At 33.0% G+C, this 14,902-nt stretch overlaps 1 protein-coding gene across 3 annotated transcripts; it reads left to right on the top strand.

Moving 5' to 3' along the window:
• Positions 1–6,012: 6,012 nt before the first annotated feature.
• Positions 6,013–8,687, top strand: LOC145586300 (protein NAP1-like). 3 transcript variants are annotated; one of them, XR_014100895.1, is made up of 4 exons: positions 6,013–6,135; positions 7,164–7,451; positions 7,617–7,691; positions 8,425–8,687. XR_014100895.1 is itself a non-coding variant. In XM_081643088.1 (4 exons), exons 2-4 carry the CDS (start codon positions 7,229–7,231, stop codon positions 8,548–8,550), a joined length of 507 nt encoding a protein of 168 aa, XP_081499214.1. In that variant the 5' UTR covers positions 6,013–6,135; positions 7,164–7,228; the 3' UTR covers positions 8,551–8,687. The 3 variants fall into 3 exon arrangements, 1 of the variants encoding a protein (XP_081499214.1); XM_081643088.1 differs by having other exon boundaries at positions 7,164–7,534; XR_014100894.1 differs by lacking the exon at positions 8,425–8,687 and having other exon boundaries at positions 7,617–8,227.
• Positions 8,688–14,902: the final 6,215 nt, after the last annotated feature.

Genomic DNA, 14,902 nt, shown 5'->3' with positions numbered 1-14,902 from the left:
AAGTTTCTTAGGTTTAGCAGGGTATTATAGGCGTTTTGTTAAGGATTTTTCCAAGATTGCTAAACCTATGACTACTCTAATGAAGAAGGACAAGAAGTTTGAATGGGATGAAAAGTGTGAAGAGGCGTTCCAACTCTTAAAACACAAATTAGTTACAGCACCAGTGCTTACACTTCCAGATGATAGTGGACTGTATGATGTATATTGTGATGCATCAAAGAATGGCTTGGGGTGTGTGCTTATGCAAAATGGAAAGGTGATTGCATACGCATCAAGGCAGCTAAAAACACACGAGGTAAACTATCCAACTCACGATTTGGAATTAGCCGCCATCATTTTTGCACTGAAAATTTGGCGCCATTATTTGTATGGAGTGAAATGTAGAATTTACACAGACCACAAGAGCTTAAAGTACATTTTCAACCAAAAGGATTTGAACTCTCGTTAAAGGAGATGGCTAGAGTATACGACGGATTACGATCTAGACATACAATACCACGAAGGGAAGGCAAATGTGGTTGCGGATGCTCTAAGTCGTAAAACTAGTCATGGATTAAACTCGTTAGTAGTAGCTAATGAGTTATGTAGAGAAATGGCGAAATTGAATTTAGAAGTCGTGGAATGGGGAGTACCAGCAGGTATTTTTGCGAATCTGAGTATCCAACCAACAATATTCGACGTGATTCGACAGAACCAAGAAGGGGATGTAAAGTTGGATAGGATTCGTGAGAAAATTAAGCAACAAAAAGCTATAGACTTCAAAATTCACGAAGATGGGAGCTTGAGGTATAAAGGTCGATGGTGTGTACCACATAAATGTGAGGAAGTGAAGAAAAAGTTGATGGAAGAAGGACACAACACACCTTACTCGGTACACCCGGGAGGAGACAAGTTATATAAGGATTTGAAGAAGATGTTTTGGTGGCCTAGAATGAAAAAGGAGGTTGCTGAATTTGTGGCAAAGTGTTTAACATGTCAGAAGGTGAAAATAGAGCACAAGAGGCCTCAAGGGACTGTACAGTCATTAGAAATCCCAAGATGGAAGTGGGATTGCATTTCAATGGATTTCGTGACTGGCTTACCTAAGTCAAGGAGTGAAAATGACACCATTTGGGTAGTGGTGGACAGACTTACGAAATCGGCAGTGTTTATACCAATGAAAGAAACTTGGAAGATGGAGCAACTTGCGAAGGCTTACATCAAGCATGTAGTAAGGTTACATGGAGTTCCAAAAGATATTGTTTCTGACAGGGATTCCAGGTTTCTCTCAAAATTCTGGAAATGTGTTCAGGAAAATTTTGGTACCATACTTAAGATGAGTACAGCATTTCACCCTACCACGGATGGGCAAACCAAAAGAACCATCCAAACCTTGGAGGACATGTTGAGAGCTTGTGTAATAGACTTCCAGGGAAGTTGAGAAGACAGTTTGGATTTAATTGAGTTTTCCTATAATAATAGTTACCACGCAAGAATAGGAATGGCACCATTCGAGGCTTTATATGGGAGAAAATGTAGAAGTCCAATTTGTTGGAACGACATTAGTGAAACTATGATTCTTGGGCCTCAATTGATTGAGGACACAATCAAGCAAGTAAGGGAAATCCAAGCTAAAATCCAAGCAGCTCAAGATCGCCAAAAGAGTTATGCAGACTTAAAGAGAAGAGAAGAAGAATTTGAAATTGGCGATAAGGTGTTACTAAAAATTTCACCGATGAAAGGAGTGATGAGATTTGGGAAGAAAGGAAAGCTCAGTCCAAAGTACATCGGTCCATATGAAATACTACAAAGAGTAGGCAAAGTAGCTTATAGGTTAGCCTTACCTATGGAGCTTAGTAAAGTACATGACGTATTTCATGTGTCCCAATTGAGAAGGTACATCCCCGATAAATCCCATGCGCTACAACCATAAACCATCGAGTTAGATCAAAGTTTAACCTATGAAGAGAGACCTGTCAAGATTCTTGACAGTAAAGTGCGTAGTACACGCAACAAGAACGTTAAGATCGTAAAGGTACTTTGGTCTAACCAAGATTATGAGGAAGCCACTTGGGAAGCAGAGGATGAAATGAAAAAGAAATACCCAGAGTTGTTTCAGGTATGTAGAGTTACGGGGGCGTAACTCGTTTTCTTTAAGGGGGGTAGAATACGGTAGAATTTCGCGCGTTTTCCCTATATTTCAGTTACTTTTGTGCTTTTGCACGAATTTAAACAAGTATTTCGAGTATTTATGCTCTCAAAGAGACATAAAACAGTAACGAAGTGACAAAAAGTACAGCAATACTATATATATTAAGGAAAAAGGTTAGAATTCCGTTCCCCAAGTTTCGGGACGAAACTTTTTTTAAGAGGGGTAGACTGTAATACCCCGTATTTTTATACGAATTTTATTTAAAGTATGTATTTTATAAAGTATTTAAATAGTTGTAATTATTTTAATTAAAGAATTTTTATTAATATTATTAAAGGAAAGTTTATTTAATAATTTTATTTAAAGCTTGGGGTTTTATTTTTGGAAAGTTTGATTTTTCAACAAGTTTAGTAGGAAAGGGATTAGGAAAACCTGGGAGAGGGTTAGTCGAGAAGGGGTATAAATATCCCACTTATGAGGCAAATCAAACTTTGCCCAGAGTGGAGAAAACCCAAGGTAAACTTCTCTCTCTCTCTTCCTTATTTTTTTTCCTTTTTCTTTTTTTCCCCTTCCCCTTAAATTTTCGGCTGCCCTCCCTCACCACCGCTTCCAGCCACCGGCAGGCTGGTGGCCGTCGCTGCCAGCAGGCGCAAGCCGCCGGCAGCAGGCAGCCGCCGCCGCCAACAGCCGGCAGCCGGTGGTGGCTGCCGCCCTCCTTTCCCTTTTTCCCCTTCTCTTTTTCGAACCTTATATAAAAAAAAAAAAATTGAAGCTTTCTTGTTTTAATTGAATCTATTCTTGGATCTAAATATAAATTATGAGTTTGGGGGTTTAATTTTGATGTTTGATAATTGTAATTGTATGAATTAATTTTCAGATTTGGTTTTTAATTAAAAAGCCCCAATTTTTGAAGCCCTAGGTCCTTGATTTATGAAAATTATGAAAGCATATGAGGTATTAATGTTTAGATCTTCAATTTAAGTGTTTTAAGACTAAATTACAGCAAGTTTTAATTAGAAATAAAGTGCTGGAATTTTATGTAGAGCACTTAATATTATGTTTTTGAAGGAAATTTAAATTACCCATTAAGTGGGACTTAATTAGAGTATTTTAAATATAATTTCAGCTTATTCTAATTATTTTAAGAGGGGTTTTAGGATAGTATATATTGCTGGAAATTTGTTTAGAGTGGGTTTTAATGATCTATTATAATTTTAATGTGTAGGAGACTTCGAAGTGAGCTATTTTTACTAGTCGTGATGATTTTAAGATCGTATTCAAGGTACGTTCGCGTACTTAGCATATTTTGATGATGTAGAATCATGCTAGGTTTAATTTCAATCAATTACAAGTAGTATCATGCTAAGGTTTATGTATTGAATCGTTAATTATTGGTGTTGGTGATTGAATTGTGAAGCATGAATTATTTGTGATGGTTTATGGATTGGAAATTTATATTTTGGCTTGATTATATGGACTACATATTTATTTATGGCATGATAGAGAGCATGTTTAATTAAACTAATTGTTTAATTATGTTTGGAATATTGAAAAGAAATTTTATTATGGTTCATATAATTTTTATTGATGCTTTAAGCATGAGGAAGGAGCTATATAAGTGTCTATGTACACAAGGAATAAATTGTATGTCGGTGCCTTTGTGCACTTAAGGTGTGTTTAACACCGAGGGATAGGATTTGTGGCGCATTATGCGTTTAAGGTGTCTTTGACACTGAGGTAGAATTAAAAAGGGTTCAACATTAAATAATATGTGGTCACTAATTATTCAAGAATTAAATTGGTATGTTTGCTTGATTGAATAATTATGGTTGATTGATTTATTATGCTTTGAGAGTCATCACCAAGTCTAATAATATGTAAATAACGTAAAGTGGAAGAGATTACGCACCAAAACTCTTGGAACGTATATACCTTGAGTATGAACAATGGGGGGGGGGTTATGGGGTTTTATATTTAACCATAACTTCCAATGGAGTACAGGACGCTGTATATTCCTTTTTATTATTTATTATGCGCAGGAATTTCGCCACCTTTGTGTGGTTTGTCGCTGGCACGGTTAGCTCCCGTGCCAGTTAACCTCATATTTTATTTGGGGGAGGTTAATAGGTGGAAACCCGTTCGATGCGTAATCAATGCAAAATGAATTAATTATTGTCTAGTCATTGTGTCTTGTTGATTGTTGGGTGTGCTTGTAAACAGGTACAATGAGGTAAGTGTGTGTGATGATAGGAGAATGCATGTTAGTGTGTTAGTTACGCTTATGTACTCAGCTTTGCTGATTGTGTGTGTTGTTTGTGTCTGGCCATGTCTTTATCTTGGCCCTACGATGATCCATTTTAATGGAGAGTAGTGGGGGCAAGTAGAGATACACTTTCAGGTATTGAAGCATGTTCATGACGGGGCATGAGTGAAGAGGGAATCATGCTAGCTTCCATTAGGATATGATTTGTTTTATGCATTGAATATTTTAATATATTACTTTATGGACTAACACAAAAAGTTTGGTTGTTTTGGTTTTGAATAAGGGCCTTAAATGGTTCCAAGTTGTGGTGGGTTTTAATTGACTTTGGTTTTGTTGATTTTCAACTTTATTTTCGTTGGTTTGGTTTTTAAATTGTGTTATTTAAATAGTTTTGGTTTTTAAGTCTTCCGCTGTGTATCTTTGGTATTTGCCTTAACCATTTTCACGGTGGCGGTAATGTCTTAGATATTCCTATTTAAAGTTTTATACAGGGCAAAATAGGTATTTTAAAATAAAGGAATTTCTAGGGTGTTACAGATAGGCCTGCCCCGAATGACAGAGCTGTCACGTCGCGACAAGCCCTGTCGCGTCGCTATAGTTCTGTTTTACTCCGATTGATAGTCTTATTCTTTTCTATCGTTTTTGGACGATTTTCTCTATAAATAGGGTCGATATTTCCTGTTTTCAATTACCAACAATCATCAACAATCATCATTTATTCTCTTCTCTCTCGATGCTAGAAGCTTATTCTTTCTCTCATTTTCTAAGCCTAGCCTTTTCAGAAACACCATACGTCCATCACGAGACTTAGACACACTTAGCAGAGATCTAAGTTGCCTTCGCCCTAGATGTGAAAGTTTGATAGTTCTGAGGGTTTGGTCCAAAATTTCTATTTCAATTATTTTAATTAATTGTATGAATTAATACTTATATTAAAGTTACTAATGTGTGTATTGTTTTGATAGAAAGAGATACGAGGCAACAAAGTGAGTAATTTTAATTGCTTTATTCCTTTAGAAAAGCATGCTCACATTATATTAGTGCCTAGTATCATGTTAGGATGTCTTTATTGCTTTCTAGTATCATGTTTAGGTTGCTTCCTTATATCATGTTAGTATCATGTTAGGAATAAAGTTTTTATCTTTATTGTTTAGTGACATTCTAGGATTTGTTATTAATCTTGTTAGTATCATGACTACACCAAAAACTAGATTAGAGATCACAAAATATAGAACACTTATCAAAGGTAGGCGTTCTCCGGAAGAATATAGATAGTCTTTATATAAGAGACGTTATGTATGTTAATACATATGGAACGGTTAGGATAGTTAACCGTTCTCTATTTCTTTTTACTCAAATATATAATTAAAAAAAATAATTATTTATTATAGATGATATAGAACGGTCATCTTGACAACTGTTTTATATTGTATTAATTTTTTTTTTAAATTAGGATGAAATTGTATACGTACGGAGTAATAATTTACCCAAATTATCTAAGGCGGCTAAATGGGAAAAGTGAAGCGCGCTTCTCTTTCACTTTCACTAGAATACTAAATCAAAAAATACGTGAAACATCTTTCTCGACTCATTCATCAGCAAAAAAAAAAAAAAAAAAAAAAAAAAAAAAAAGAATAAAGTTGAAACCTTCATTAAACTTCCATATCAAAACCTTCATCAACCGCTTACAGTGCCGCTCCACCGCCGTTCCACATCTACAGTACCGCACCAGTAAATTTAGGTAGACTCAATTGTGTTTTTTTTTTGTTCGAATTTTTCTTCTCATCAAAGAGTATTTGGATTCTGAAAATTGTCAATCTAATTGCATGCATCATTCAAATTATGAAGGGAATAGGAGTGAATACGTAGTTTTCATCTATTAAAGTAATTTGCAATTCGAATTTTAGGTTATTGAAAAAAATTCACAGTTCTAGTTTTAGGGATAAATGTCGAATTATTGCAGTAAGTTCAATCAAATTACCCTTAATTTTGTCGAATTTACTTTAATTTCAATTGTAATCAAAATTATTTTAGCCAAATTAATCTTACTTAAGTTCAATTTAGAACCCTAATCAAAATTTTTAAGCTTACTCAACTAGTTCAACGAACTTCGCACTTGCTTTTCGATGTTCATCATCTTCCCAACTATTCTACCATCGAATTTCTCACAACAACATTGTCAAATGTATGTAATTAAACTATTCCTTGTAATTTCAATTCTATTTTTTGTTGTTTTTTTGTTGCTAATTTTAGATAATTTGGATGATGAATCAATTTTGAAATTGCTTGCTAGTAATGCTGAATTCATTCAAACTATACAATAGTTTTGGATATTTTTGATGAAATTGTTGCTGCAATCTGAGGTTTTGTGGTTCAATTATTTGCAAAAATACTTTATTTTTGCTGGATTTTGCTTTAATTTTTCTGAAATTGAACTCATTTGTGTAAGTTTTGAAATTTTGAACTTGCCTCGAATTGCTTCATAGTGTTTGATTCATGATTTCATGCATTGCGATAGTGAAAATTACGGAGCATTGCATTTGATCCGTTAATTTCGGGATATGTTATATTTCCGGTATCAGTGTTATCACATTTCGAACATATTGTGCTTGAATTTGCTACTCATATTGCAACAATAATAATTCTTGAATTTGTTGTAGTGCCTAAATTATTCTATATTAGGATGGTACTTTGTTTTTGGAGGTGACAAGTCGAGTTTAATGATGATAATCTTGTACTTAATATTTGCAATTGTTCTGACTCTTGCAGTTGATTTGATCTTACTATAAAATCTGAGACCTGACCAGAAAGTATCCTAGCTTTCGAGCTCTATAATGGCTTCTCTAGCGTTGAGGAGCTTTAAGAGTATGGAACCGGAGGGTCAGTCTCAGACTGCTCAAAATGTTGGAGGGTCTACAAAGGGTTTGAATATACAATATGTCGTACAACTCAGTGAGGTTGGGGAGGGTCTCATGGCGAAAATGTATAGACCCAATCAAATTTTAGATCATCCAGATATGGTCAACCATTTGTTCTCGGAGTCTTTTTGGAAAGCTGGTATGATTCCTAATTTTCCAAAGATATGTACATTGGTCGCAAGGAAGTTCCCGGAGCATACTAGCATATTACAACTTGAGCGTGTCAGCATTTCCTCACTTTAGTTTATTTTTGTTTCATTTTCTTTGTTATTGATAGTATTTATTGGTATTAATATTGATGTAGGTTGACAAAATTGCTTTTGACTCATTAACGGATGGTGCTGAAGTTTATCTTCAAAATTTGGAGCCGTGGGTTCAGGTTTGAACTTCATGATCATCTTGCCACATTTCAGCTTCTTATGTTGATTTGCATGCCCATGCAATAAGAGTAGTTATGAATGCAGCACCACCAGCAGTATCTTAACACCTCTAATTAGGATTTTGTGGAGGGCAGGGTAGAAGGATTTGATATACGTAGCCTTTCCCTTGATAACGGAGAGGCAAATCCAAGAATAGTTCAATGAGCTGTTTTGACATAGTTAATGCTCTATTCCCTTGATAAAAGCAAGTGTAAGCTTAAAGCAACAAAAAAAGACTTGATGTATTGTCAAAGTATGCAATCTAAGGCATTGAGAAGTAGGCAGGGCTCTTGGCTTTCATTTATGTTGATAGACATCATCTGCTGTGGGATTTTCCATTGTGCTCTTAGAGTTCGTGTAAGCTTTCTTCTCCTAGGAGAGTGTGAAATATCTCTTATGTTGTAAAGTTTATTACCAAATGAATATGAATGAAGTTTTGAGTTGTCTAGAATATTGACTTTTGTTCATAATTTTGTAAACCCCTTACAATTTCCAATGACCGATTTTCTGTCCTCCTTGTTAATTTCACTACTGCAGGTAGGTAAGGTATGTTTTATACTTGATTATATTTTGACATTGTTGCCAGTAAACTGAAGACTGCTACTATTCTCAAGACCATGCTATTTATATTTAATTAGATGAATTTATTGTATATTATTAACTAATATGTATGTATTTTACATTGTTTTGTAGTATTTTAAGCAAGTTCCTCATACATATTCTCAACAAATGATTAACGAGCTTAGGGAAAGGTGGATTTCATATGTTACCGGATACCATCAACCAAATGACAACGACGATGATTTATGTGAATTGTAGATCAATATGGTATTGGTATATTTTGGGGCATCAATTTTTTTTTTTAAATCAACATTAAATAGAAAGGTTTTTGATATATAATTCACGTATATGTTTGTTTAGAACCAATTTGTATGAATGATTCAATTTAATTGTGGTTGGATGTTTTAAATTATATATATGAAGTATAATTTGATGGCTTTGTCGTATCTGGAAATATTTTTGTTAATTTTATTATAAAAAAATTTATATTCCACGTACAGGATCATGGATTTATTTGATATAGGAAATGTGAAGATTTTCTAACAGGACGTATTAATTTACAAGATATAAAAAAATACAGATCTAAAAAGAAATACAAAAATAATTCAGATTATTAAAATACACGAATAATATGGTATAAATACGTAGAGGGGTAATTCGAACAATTAAATACATATGGCCGGATTTTTTTTTTTTTTAAAATAAAACATTAGAGGACTGTTATCTAACTTAACCATTCTTTATTGTAATGCAATATAGAACGGTTAAGTGGCCTAAACCGTTCTTTATTCCTTCCTTAGTGTATGAATTTAAGAAGGGAAAAGAGAACGGTTGTGACTAACAACCGTTCTCTATTTGTTATTATATAAAACGCCTACACGACCCGTTCTCTATTTGTTATTATATAAAACGCCTACACGACCCGTTCTCTATACTTTATACATCGTTTAGCAGAAGAACGCACTACAAGAAAAATCACTTTTCGTAGCGATTATTTCGTAGCGATTGTTCATTCGCTACAATATGCAAGTATGTTTGTGAAATAATTAAGGATGTCGTATCATTTTTACAATCGCCATGGTTTTCCCATCTAAAATCGATACGAAAAGCATAATAATACATATCCACACTATTTTTACACATTTATATAATTTTGAGAAATCGTATCATTTACAATCGCCACTAAATCCTAAAAATCGATACGAAAAGCCTTTTCAATACTAGATATATAAATATTGTTTGAAAAAGAATACATAAAATATGTCATAGCTTATTGGTGAAACATTTAATATAAGAGTTTGAATCTTGTAAAGATCATACGCATGTTTTTTTTTTGAAGAAAATGAGTTGAACATTTATAGCGATTGTATTCGCTACAATAATCACCACGATTGGATGTAATTTTTCGTATCGATTATTGAGGCCAACTCCAGCGATATTGAAAACCACTACTAAAGGCTAAGGCAACGGGGGATATTGTATCGAATGACCATTCGTTGGGAAATCTTTTTGTTGCAATTATAATCGATACTAAAGGTTAAAATAATCGCTACGAAAAGGTTATTTTCTTGTAGTGACGCCCCTAAGGCGATCTATAAAGCCTATTACAACAGTTATCTATGGCCTTTTTTGTGGTAGTGATGCCTAGGATCTTGCTATCAATATTATGATTTATATTATTATGATGATGATGATGATTTGTTGTATCAATATTATTATGTTGCTTGATTATTACTGTTATTGCTTGATCACACCCTCTCTTATACGTATAAAGGGTATTTGTACTTGAAATCATGCTTAATAAGATAAGTACTAATTTTGTCTAGGCTAATATGATTTTAATTCAAGTGATCACCAATAATAGGTTTATTTAATTTGTACATTAATAATCAACCAACATAGATTAAATAGGTTTAGGGCTAATATATTGATTGTCAGTTGATTGGAAAGAGCACATGAATATAAGAAGAACAAAGTAGAGGGCTATTTAGGGCAGGTTCAATCTTTATTATGTTGGATTTGTACCTTCATCCCCAAATATCCAGTCATGGTTCAGGACCACTATGATATTAGCGATCTCATGGATCATGAAGGGGAGTGTATCCTTCACCACGTGAACGGTTTACAAGCTCTTAAAACTTGATGGCGACCCTTTTTCTCTAGCTTCCTTTCCATTGGACGCCACCATGCTTAAGTGTATGATCAGTGGGGCTCAAGTGTGGGATGCTTGAAAAATTCCTTACAGTCACAAAAGCTGAACACAAATATGCAATTTTTATGTTCATATTTTATAAAGAATAGTTCATTTTGTATATAGTAAATGTTCAGTTTATATAACAAAATTATTAAATTATTACGAGTCGGACAAACGTCTTTCAAAATTTGTTTGACTCGTTATAATTCAAAATTTGCGATTGTTCAAATTTTTTGTTATTATGTGTTCAAAATTAGTTATTGTTCATATTTGTTTTACTAAATGTTCAAAATTATAGGCGTGGTGCATTGTGATTGTTCAGATATTTTTTACTAAATGTTAAAAATTTACGATGTTCAGATTTTTTTTACTAAATGTTTAAAATTTGCAATTGTTCATATTTTCTTACTAAATGTTAAAAAGTATAGGTGTGATGCATTGCGATTGATCAGATTTTTATAATTAAATGTACAAAATTTTTAATGTTCAGATATTTTTACTACATGTTCAGAATTTGCAATTGTTCATATTTTTTTACTAAATGCTCAAAAGTATAGGCGTGATGCACCAATTTCTAGGTGCACCATGGTGCATCTTAAAATTTGCGGTTAACCACCTCTACTTTAAAATAAATTTATAGACTGCACAATCCCTTCACAGTAATCACTAATTGACTCTATGATGTACTTTAGAAATACCATTCTTCTCTAAGAAAAATTATTTTCCTTATACGGAGTATTTGAAAAGAACAAAACTTTGATCTATCATTTTTGAAATGACATAATTCGCATTTACTATCAAACTAATTTATGTTTAATGAGTGACAACAAAGAAGTTTAATTTTATCGATACCTCCTTTTCCTTAGGATCTCCCATCAAGATACCTTACCCCCCTCACTCCATTCCCCAATCTGCAATATTCATATTTTGTAAGCCACCACGTGCAAACTTCTTCAAGCTGAACTTCAATTCAATCGTTCGGATTCCAGCAATAATTCAGCAGTATTAAAAGTCGTCATCAGGAATAACAATGATTTACTGAGCAAGGCTATGACCTTCAGTTTTGGTATTACCAAAGTCTTTATTACAAAAGCTATGACTCTCTAAAAAGGTATTCACATAGTTTTTTAACATGATATCTACAATATACAAATTGAAGGGAACAATATTTTATTTATTAACTTAATTAGGCGTTTGGTCCATTCCATGAGAGATTCAGAACATCATTCTTAACATTCATGCACTTTTTGCAAAGTTTCATAGAGCATTCACCACATCTACTCAAACGTAAACAAATCAGCATTAAATTAGACGGTAAATGTGCATCATCTAGGTAGAACATTTACGGATATTATACCTCTTAATAAATTCAATTTTATGTTCATTATTTCTTTAAATGCATTAGGAACTCCCTCATAAGATGAATCTAGGGGGTGGCCATCCTAGGCCATGGCGCGCGCCCCATGATGTAGCAGACATACAATAAAATTAAGTTGTAGCTTAATTTGTGGAAGACAATTTGGCTGAGTTGGTTGCATAATTGACTATTGATTGTTTGGGTTTAGTGATCAAAACCTATAACCCAAGACTTTTTGATTCTTTGCTATTTTCATTATTTATTGTTTAATGCTTAATTTTTCTTTTTTAGTTTTTTTTATTTATTTTATAATCTTCTGAATTTTTGCTGTAGCAATCTAAAAGTTAACTATTTTTTGACAAGAAGAAAAGGGATTTCATTAATAAAATATAGCCAAATGGAATTTACAAATAAATGCAAGAAATCAAGAATTCCAACAGAATTACACACCTCAAAACTAAATGCATCGTAAAATTGTTTAACAATCGTCTTAATAAAAACATTCATCTGAATCAACTACAATATGTGAGTTCTCAGTGATTCAACTTGAAATCCATTGATGTATATGTTAACTTTTGTAGTGTCGAAAACTACGCGGAAGGAAATCCGCCCAAAATCCGTACATAAATTACAGAAACTAAGCATGCATTAAAACCATAATCACAAAAGTAACAAGAAGAGAGAGAAAGAATCATTACCCTTTAAGCGTCCTTCGCTCTACCTTAGAGCTCGGACTTGGAAGCCTTGAGTTCCGCAAGCACGCGAACCTCCAATGGCTAACACCCTTAATACCGAAATGAGCCAGACTCTACTTTGAAGCTTAGTCGGGACTAGACCAAAAATTACTTAGAGTTTTTAGATCAAAGGTATTTTCTCTTTGGATATACCTTCCAGTTAACAAACTCAGGTGCTCTTTCCTAATGCCAAATAATTGGTATTAATAGGGAAAGGTGCCCTTGAAATCCCATCATCTTTTAATAAGGGATAGATTGTAAAAAGGCAAATACTATTTAATTTAATTCTAAAATTAAATTAAAAGTCAAATGAATCAAAAAACAACAAGTGGCATGACGAGAACAAGGGGTTAGGTGAGGACCACAAGGGGGACCAACCTGCCCTTGATCCCTAAGAAATCCCACAAACCGGCTCCCCACACACCCACCAATCGGCATGCGCCAGCTCGCACATAGCCTTGGGCACCAAGGTATACCATGCTGGCGGCCTGGTGCTCGGCTAGGCTTGCCAGCGAGACCCCGTACCTGCGCGCGACCCAGCATGCAAGTCTCGCACGCATGTGGGCTGCTGTTGGCCTTGCTGGTGCACTATGCACGCAAGCCATGATGATGCATGTAATACCTCGTATTTTTTAAACGTATTTTCTAATTAGTTATTATTTTATATAAAGGGTATACTAGTAATTTATTTTACTATTTGAATTTTGGAGTCAAAATGATATTTGAATTTTAGTGCCAAAAGTATTTTAAAACATAATTATTATTTTTGGATTTTGGATAAGATTTATTATCCATTTAATTTTTTTTTAAAATGGATTATTTATATTTGTTTCAAATATTTTAATTAAGCAAAAATTCTGACTTAATTATTTAATTAGGAGGGCCAAATTTCCTTATAACTAAGCTATGATTTTCGGATTTTCTAAGTATAGAAAATCTTATTTTCTTAGTGAATTTAGTCAATGAATAATTGTATTTTCTTTATTAATTATTATATACAAAATATGTTATTAACACATTCGGTTTTATTTCTTAAAAACTTGCAAAATATTTTCCTAAATATCTGAAAGGAGGTCCGAAAATATGATCTTAGGAAAGCTCAAATTTCCTAAGCTCATTTTTACGACCACCATATTTTATTTGAAAAAAAGTATTTTGGTAAGTTTTTTGTATTATAATAATTATCCCCCTAAATCTGTTATTTTTCTTATTTTTTTATTTCCCATCTCCTAAATATTTTATCATCTTATTTCTCTACCTTATACCATCCTTGATTATTCCCCAAGCAAACTCCTTTTGCCATATTATTTTTCATGACAACATACATTCCTTAAATTAATTATTCTTAGTCACCTTAATATTAAACATTCCATAGTTCTTTAACTCTCTTATCCTAGTAATTTCCTTAATTCTTTTTACCATAATTCTTCCTATATTGCCCTAGCATAATTATTTCATTCATGATCCTATTAATTCCCCCTCATACCTCTCATATTCTCCACACCAAAACTCATTTATCTTCTTCTCTCTTATTCTTCTTTTCCCCTAAACCTTTTCTTAATTTTCTTCTCCTCAATTCTAATAGAAAATTAGCCCGTATACATTTGAATCCAATTTTTGGGCCCTACTAGTACGTTTTTTGAGTTTTCATGTTTCACAAAAGATTGTTACTCTCAACAATTCCTTGAGGTTAGACTCAAAAATCACCTAATCCGTAGTTATATTGAAGGAGTATGGTCTCTGCAAGTTCTGCCTATTCTTTCCCATTAAAATTCAATTTTCTTTAATCCTTTTCCTTTATTTTCTTCATGGTTAATTTTCTAAAATATAAATACCTATTTTTAATTTAAAATTTTAAATTGAAGTATTATTTTTATAGTTCACACACATTAAATTTGGGTTTATGTTGTGATAATCTTATGGTTATGTTAATTGCAAGGTGTATTTGTGATTGAACTTTTAAAATGCGAAGTGTTGATTGAGATTCAAAATTGAGGTATGTTTAGGTAGCTAGATACTTTTGTAAGTGATTGTTTGAATAGCAAGTTGTATATGATTTTGTTGGTGATTGAATTAAATTGAGTTGAATTATTATTTATGAAATAAAGAATGTATTAATACATGTATTTTTGAAGGATTGATTTTCATATCATGTTTTGAATGGTTTTAATTAAAAGAATTGATTTGAAAAGTTTGATGAATTAAATAAAAGGATTTTCAAAGGAAGAGTTATTGATTTTGAAAAGTTATTTATATGAGATTTAATTCTCAAGTATTTATTAAAAGGTTTTGATTTTGAAATCATGTTGAATTAAATCAAAATGA

Source organism: Chenopodium album, chromosome 2 (assembly GCF_948465745.1).
Source record: "Chenopodium album chromosome 2, dcCheAlbu1.1, whole genome shotgun sequence".
NCBI lineage: Eukaryota > Viridiplantae > Streptophyta > Magnoliopsida > Caryophyllales > Amaranthaceae > Chenopodium > Chenopodium album.
The sequence above is the reverse complement of the archived record's forward strand: the minus strand, read 5'-3'. Positions and strand labels throughout refer to the sequence as shown.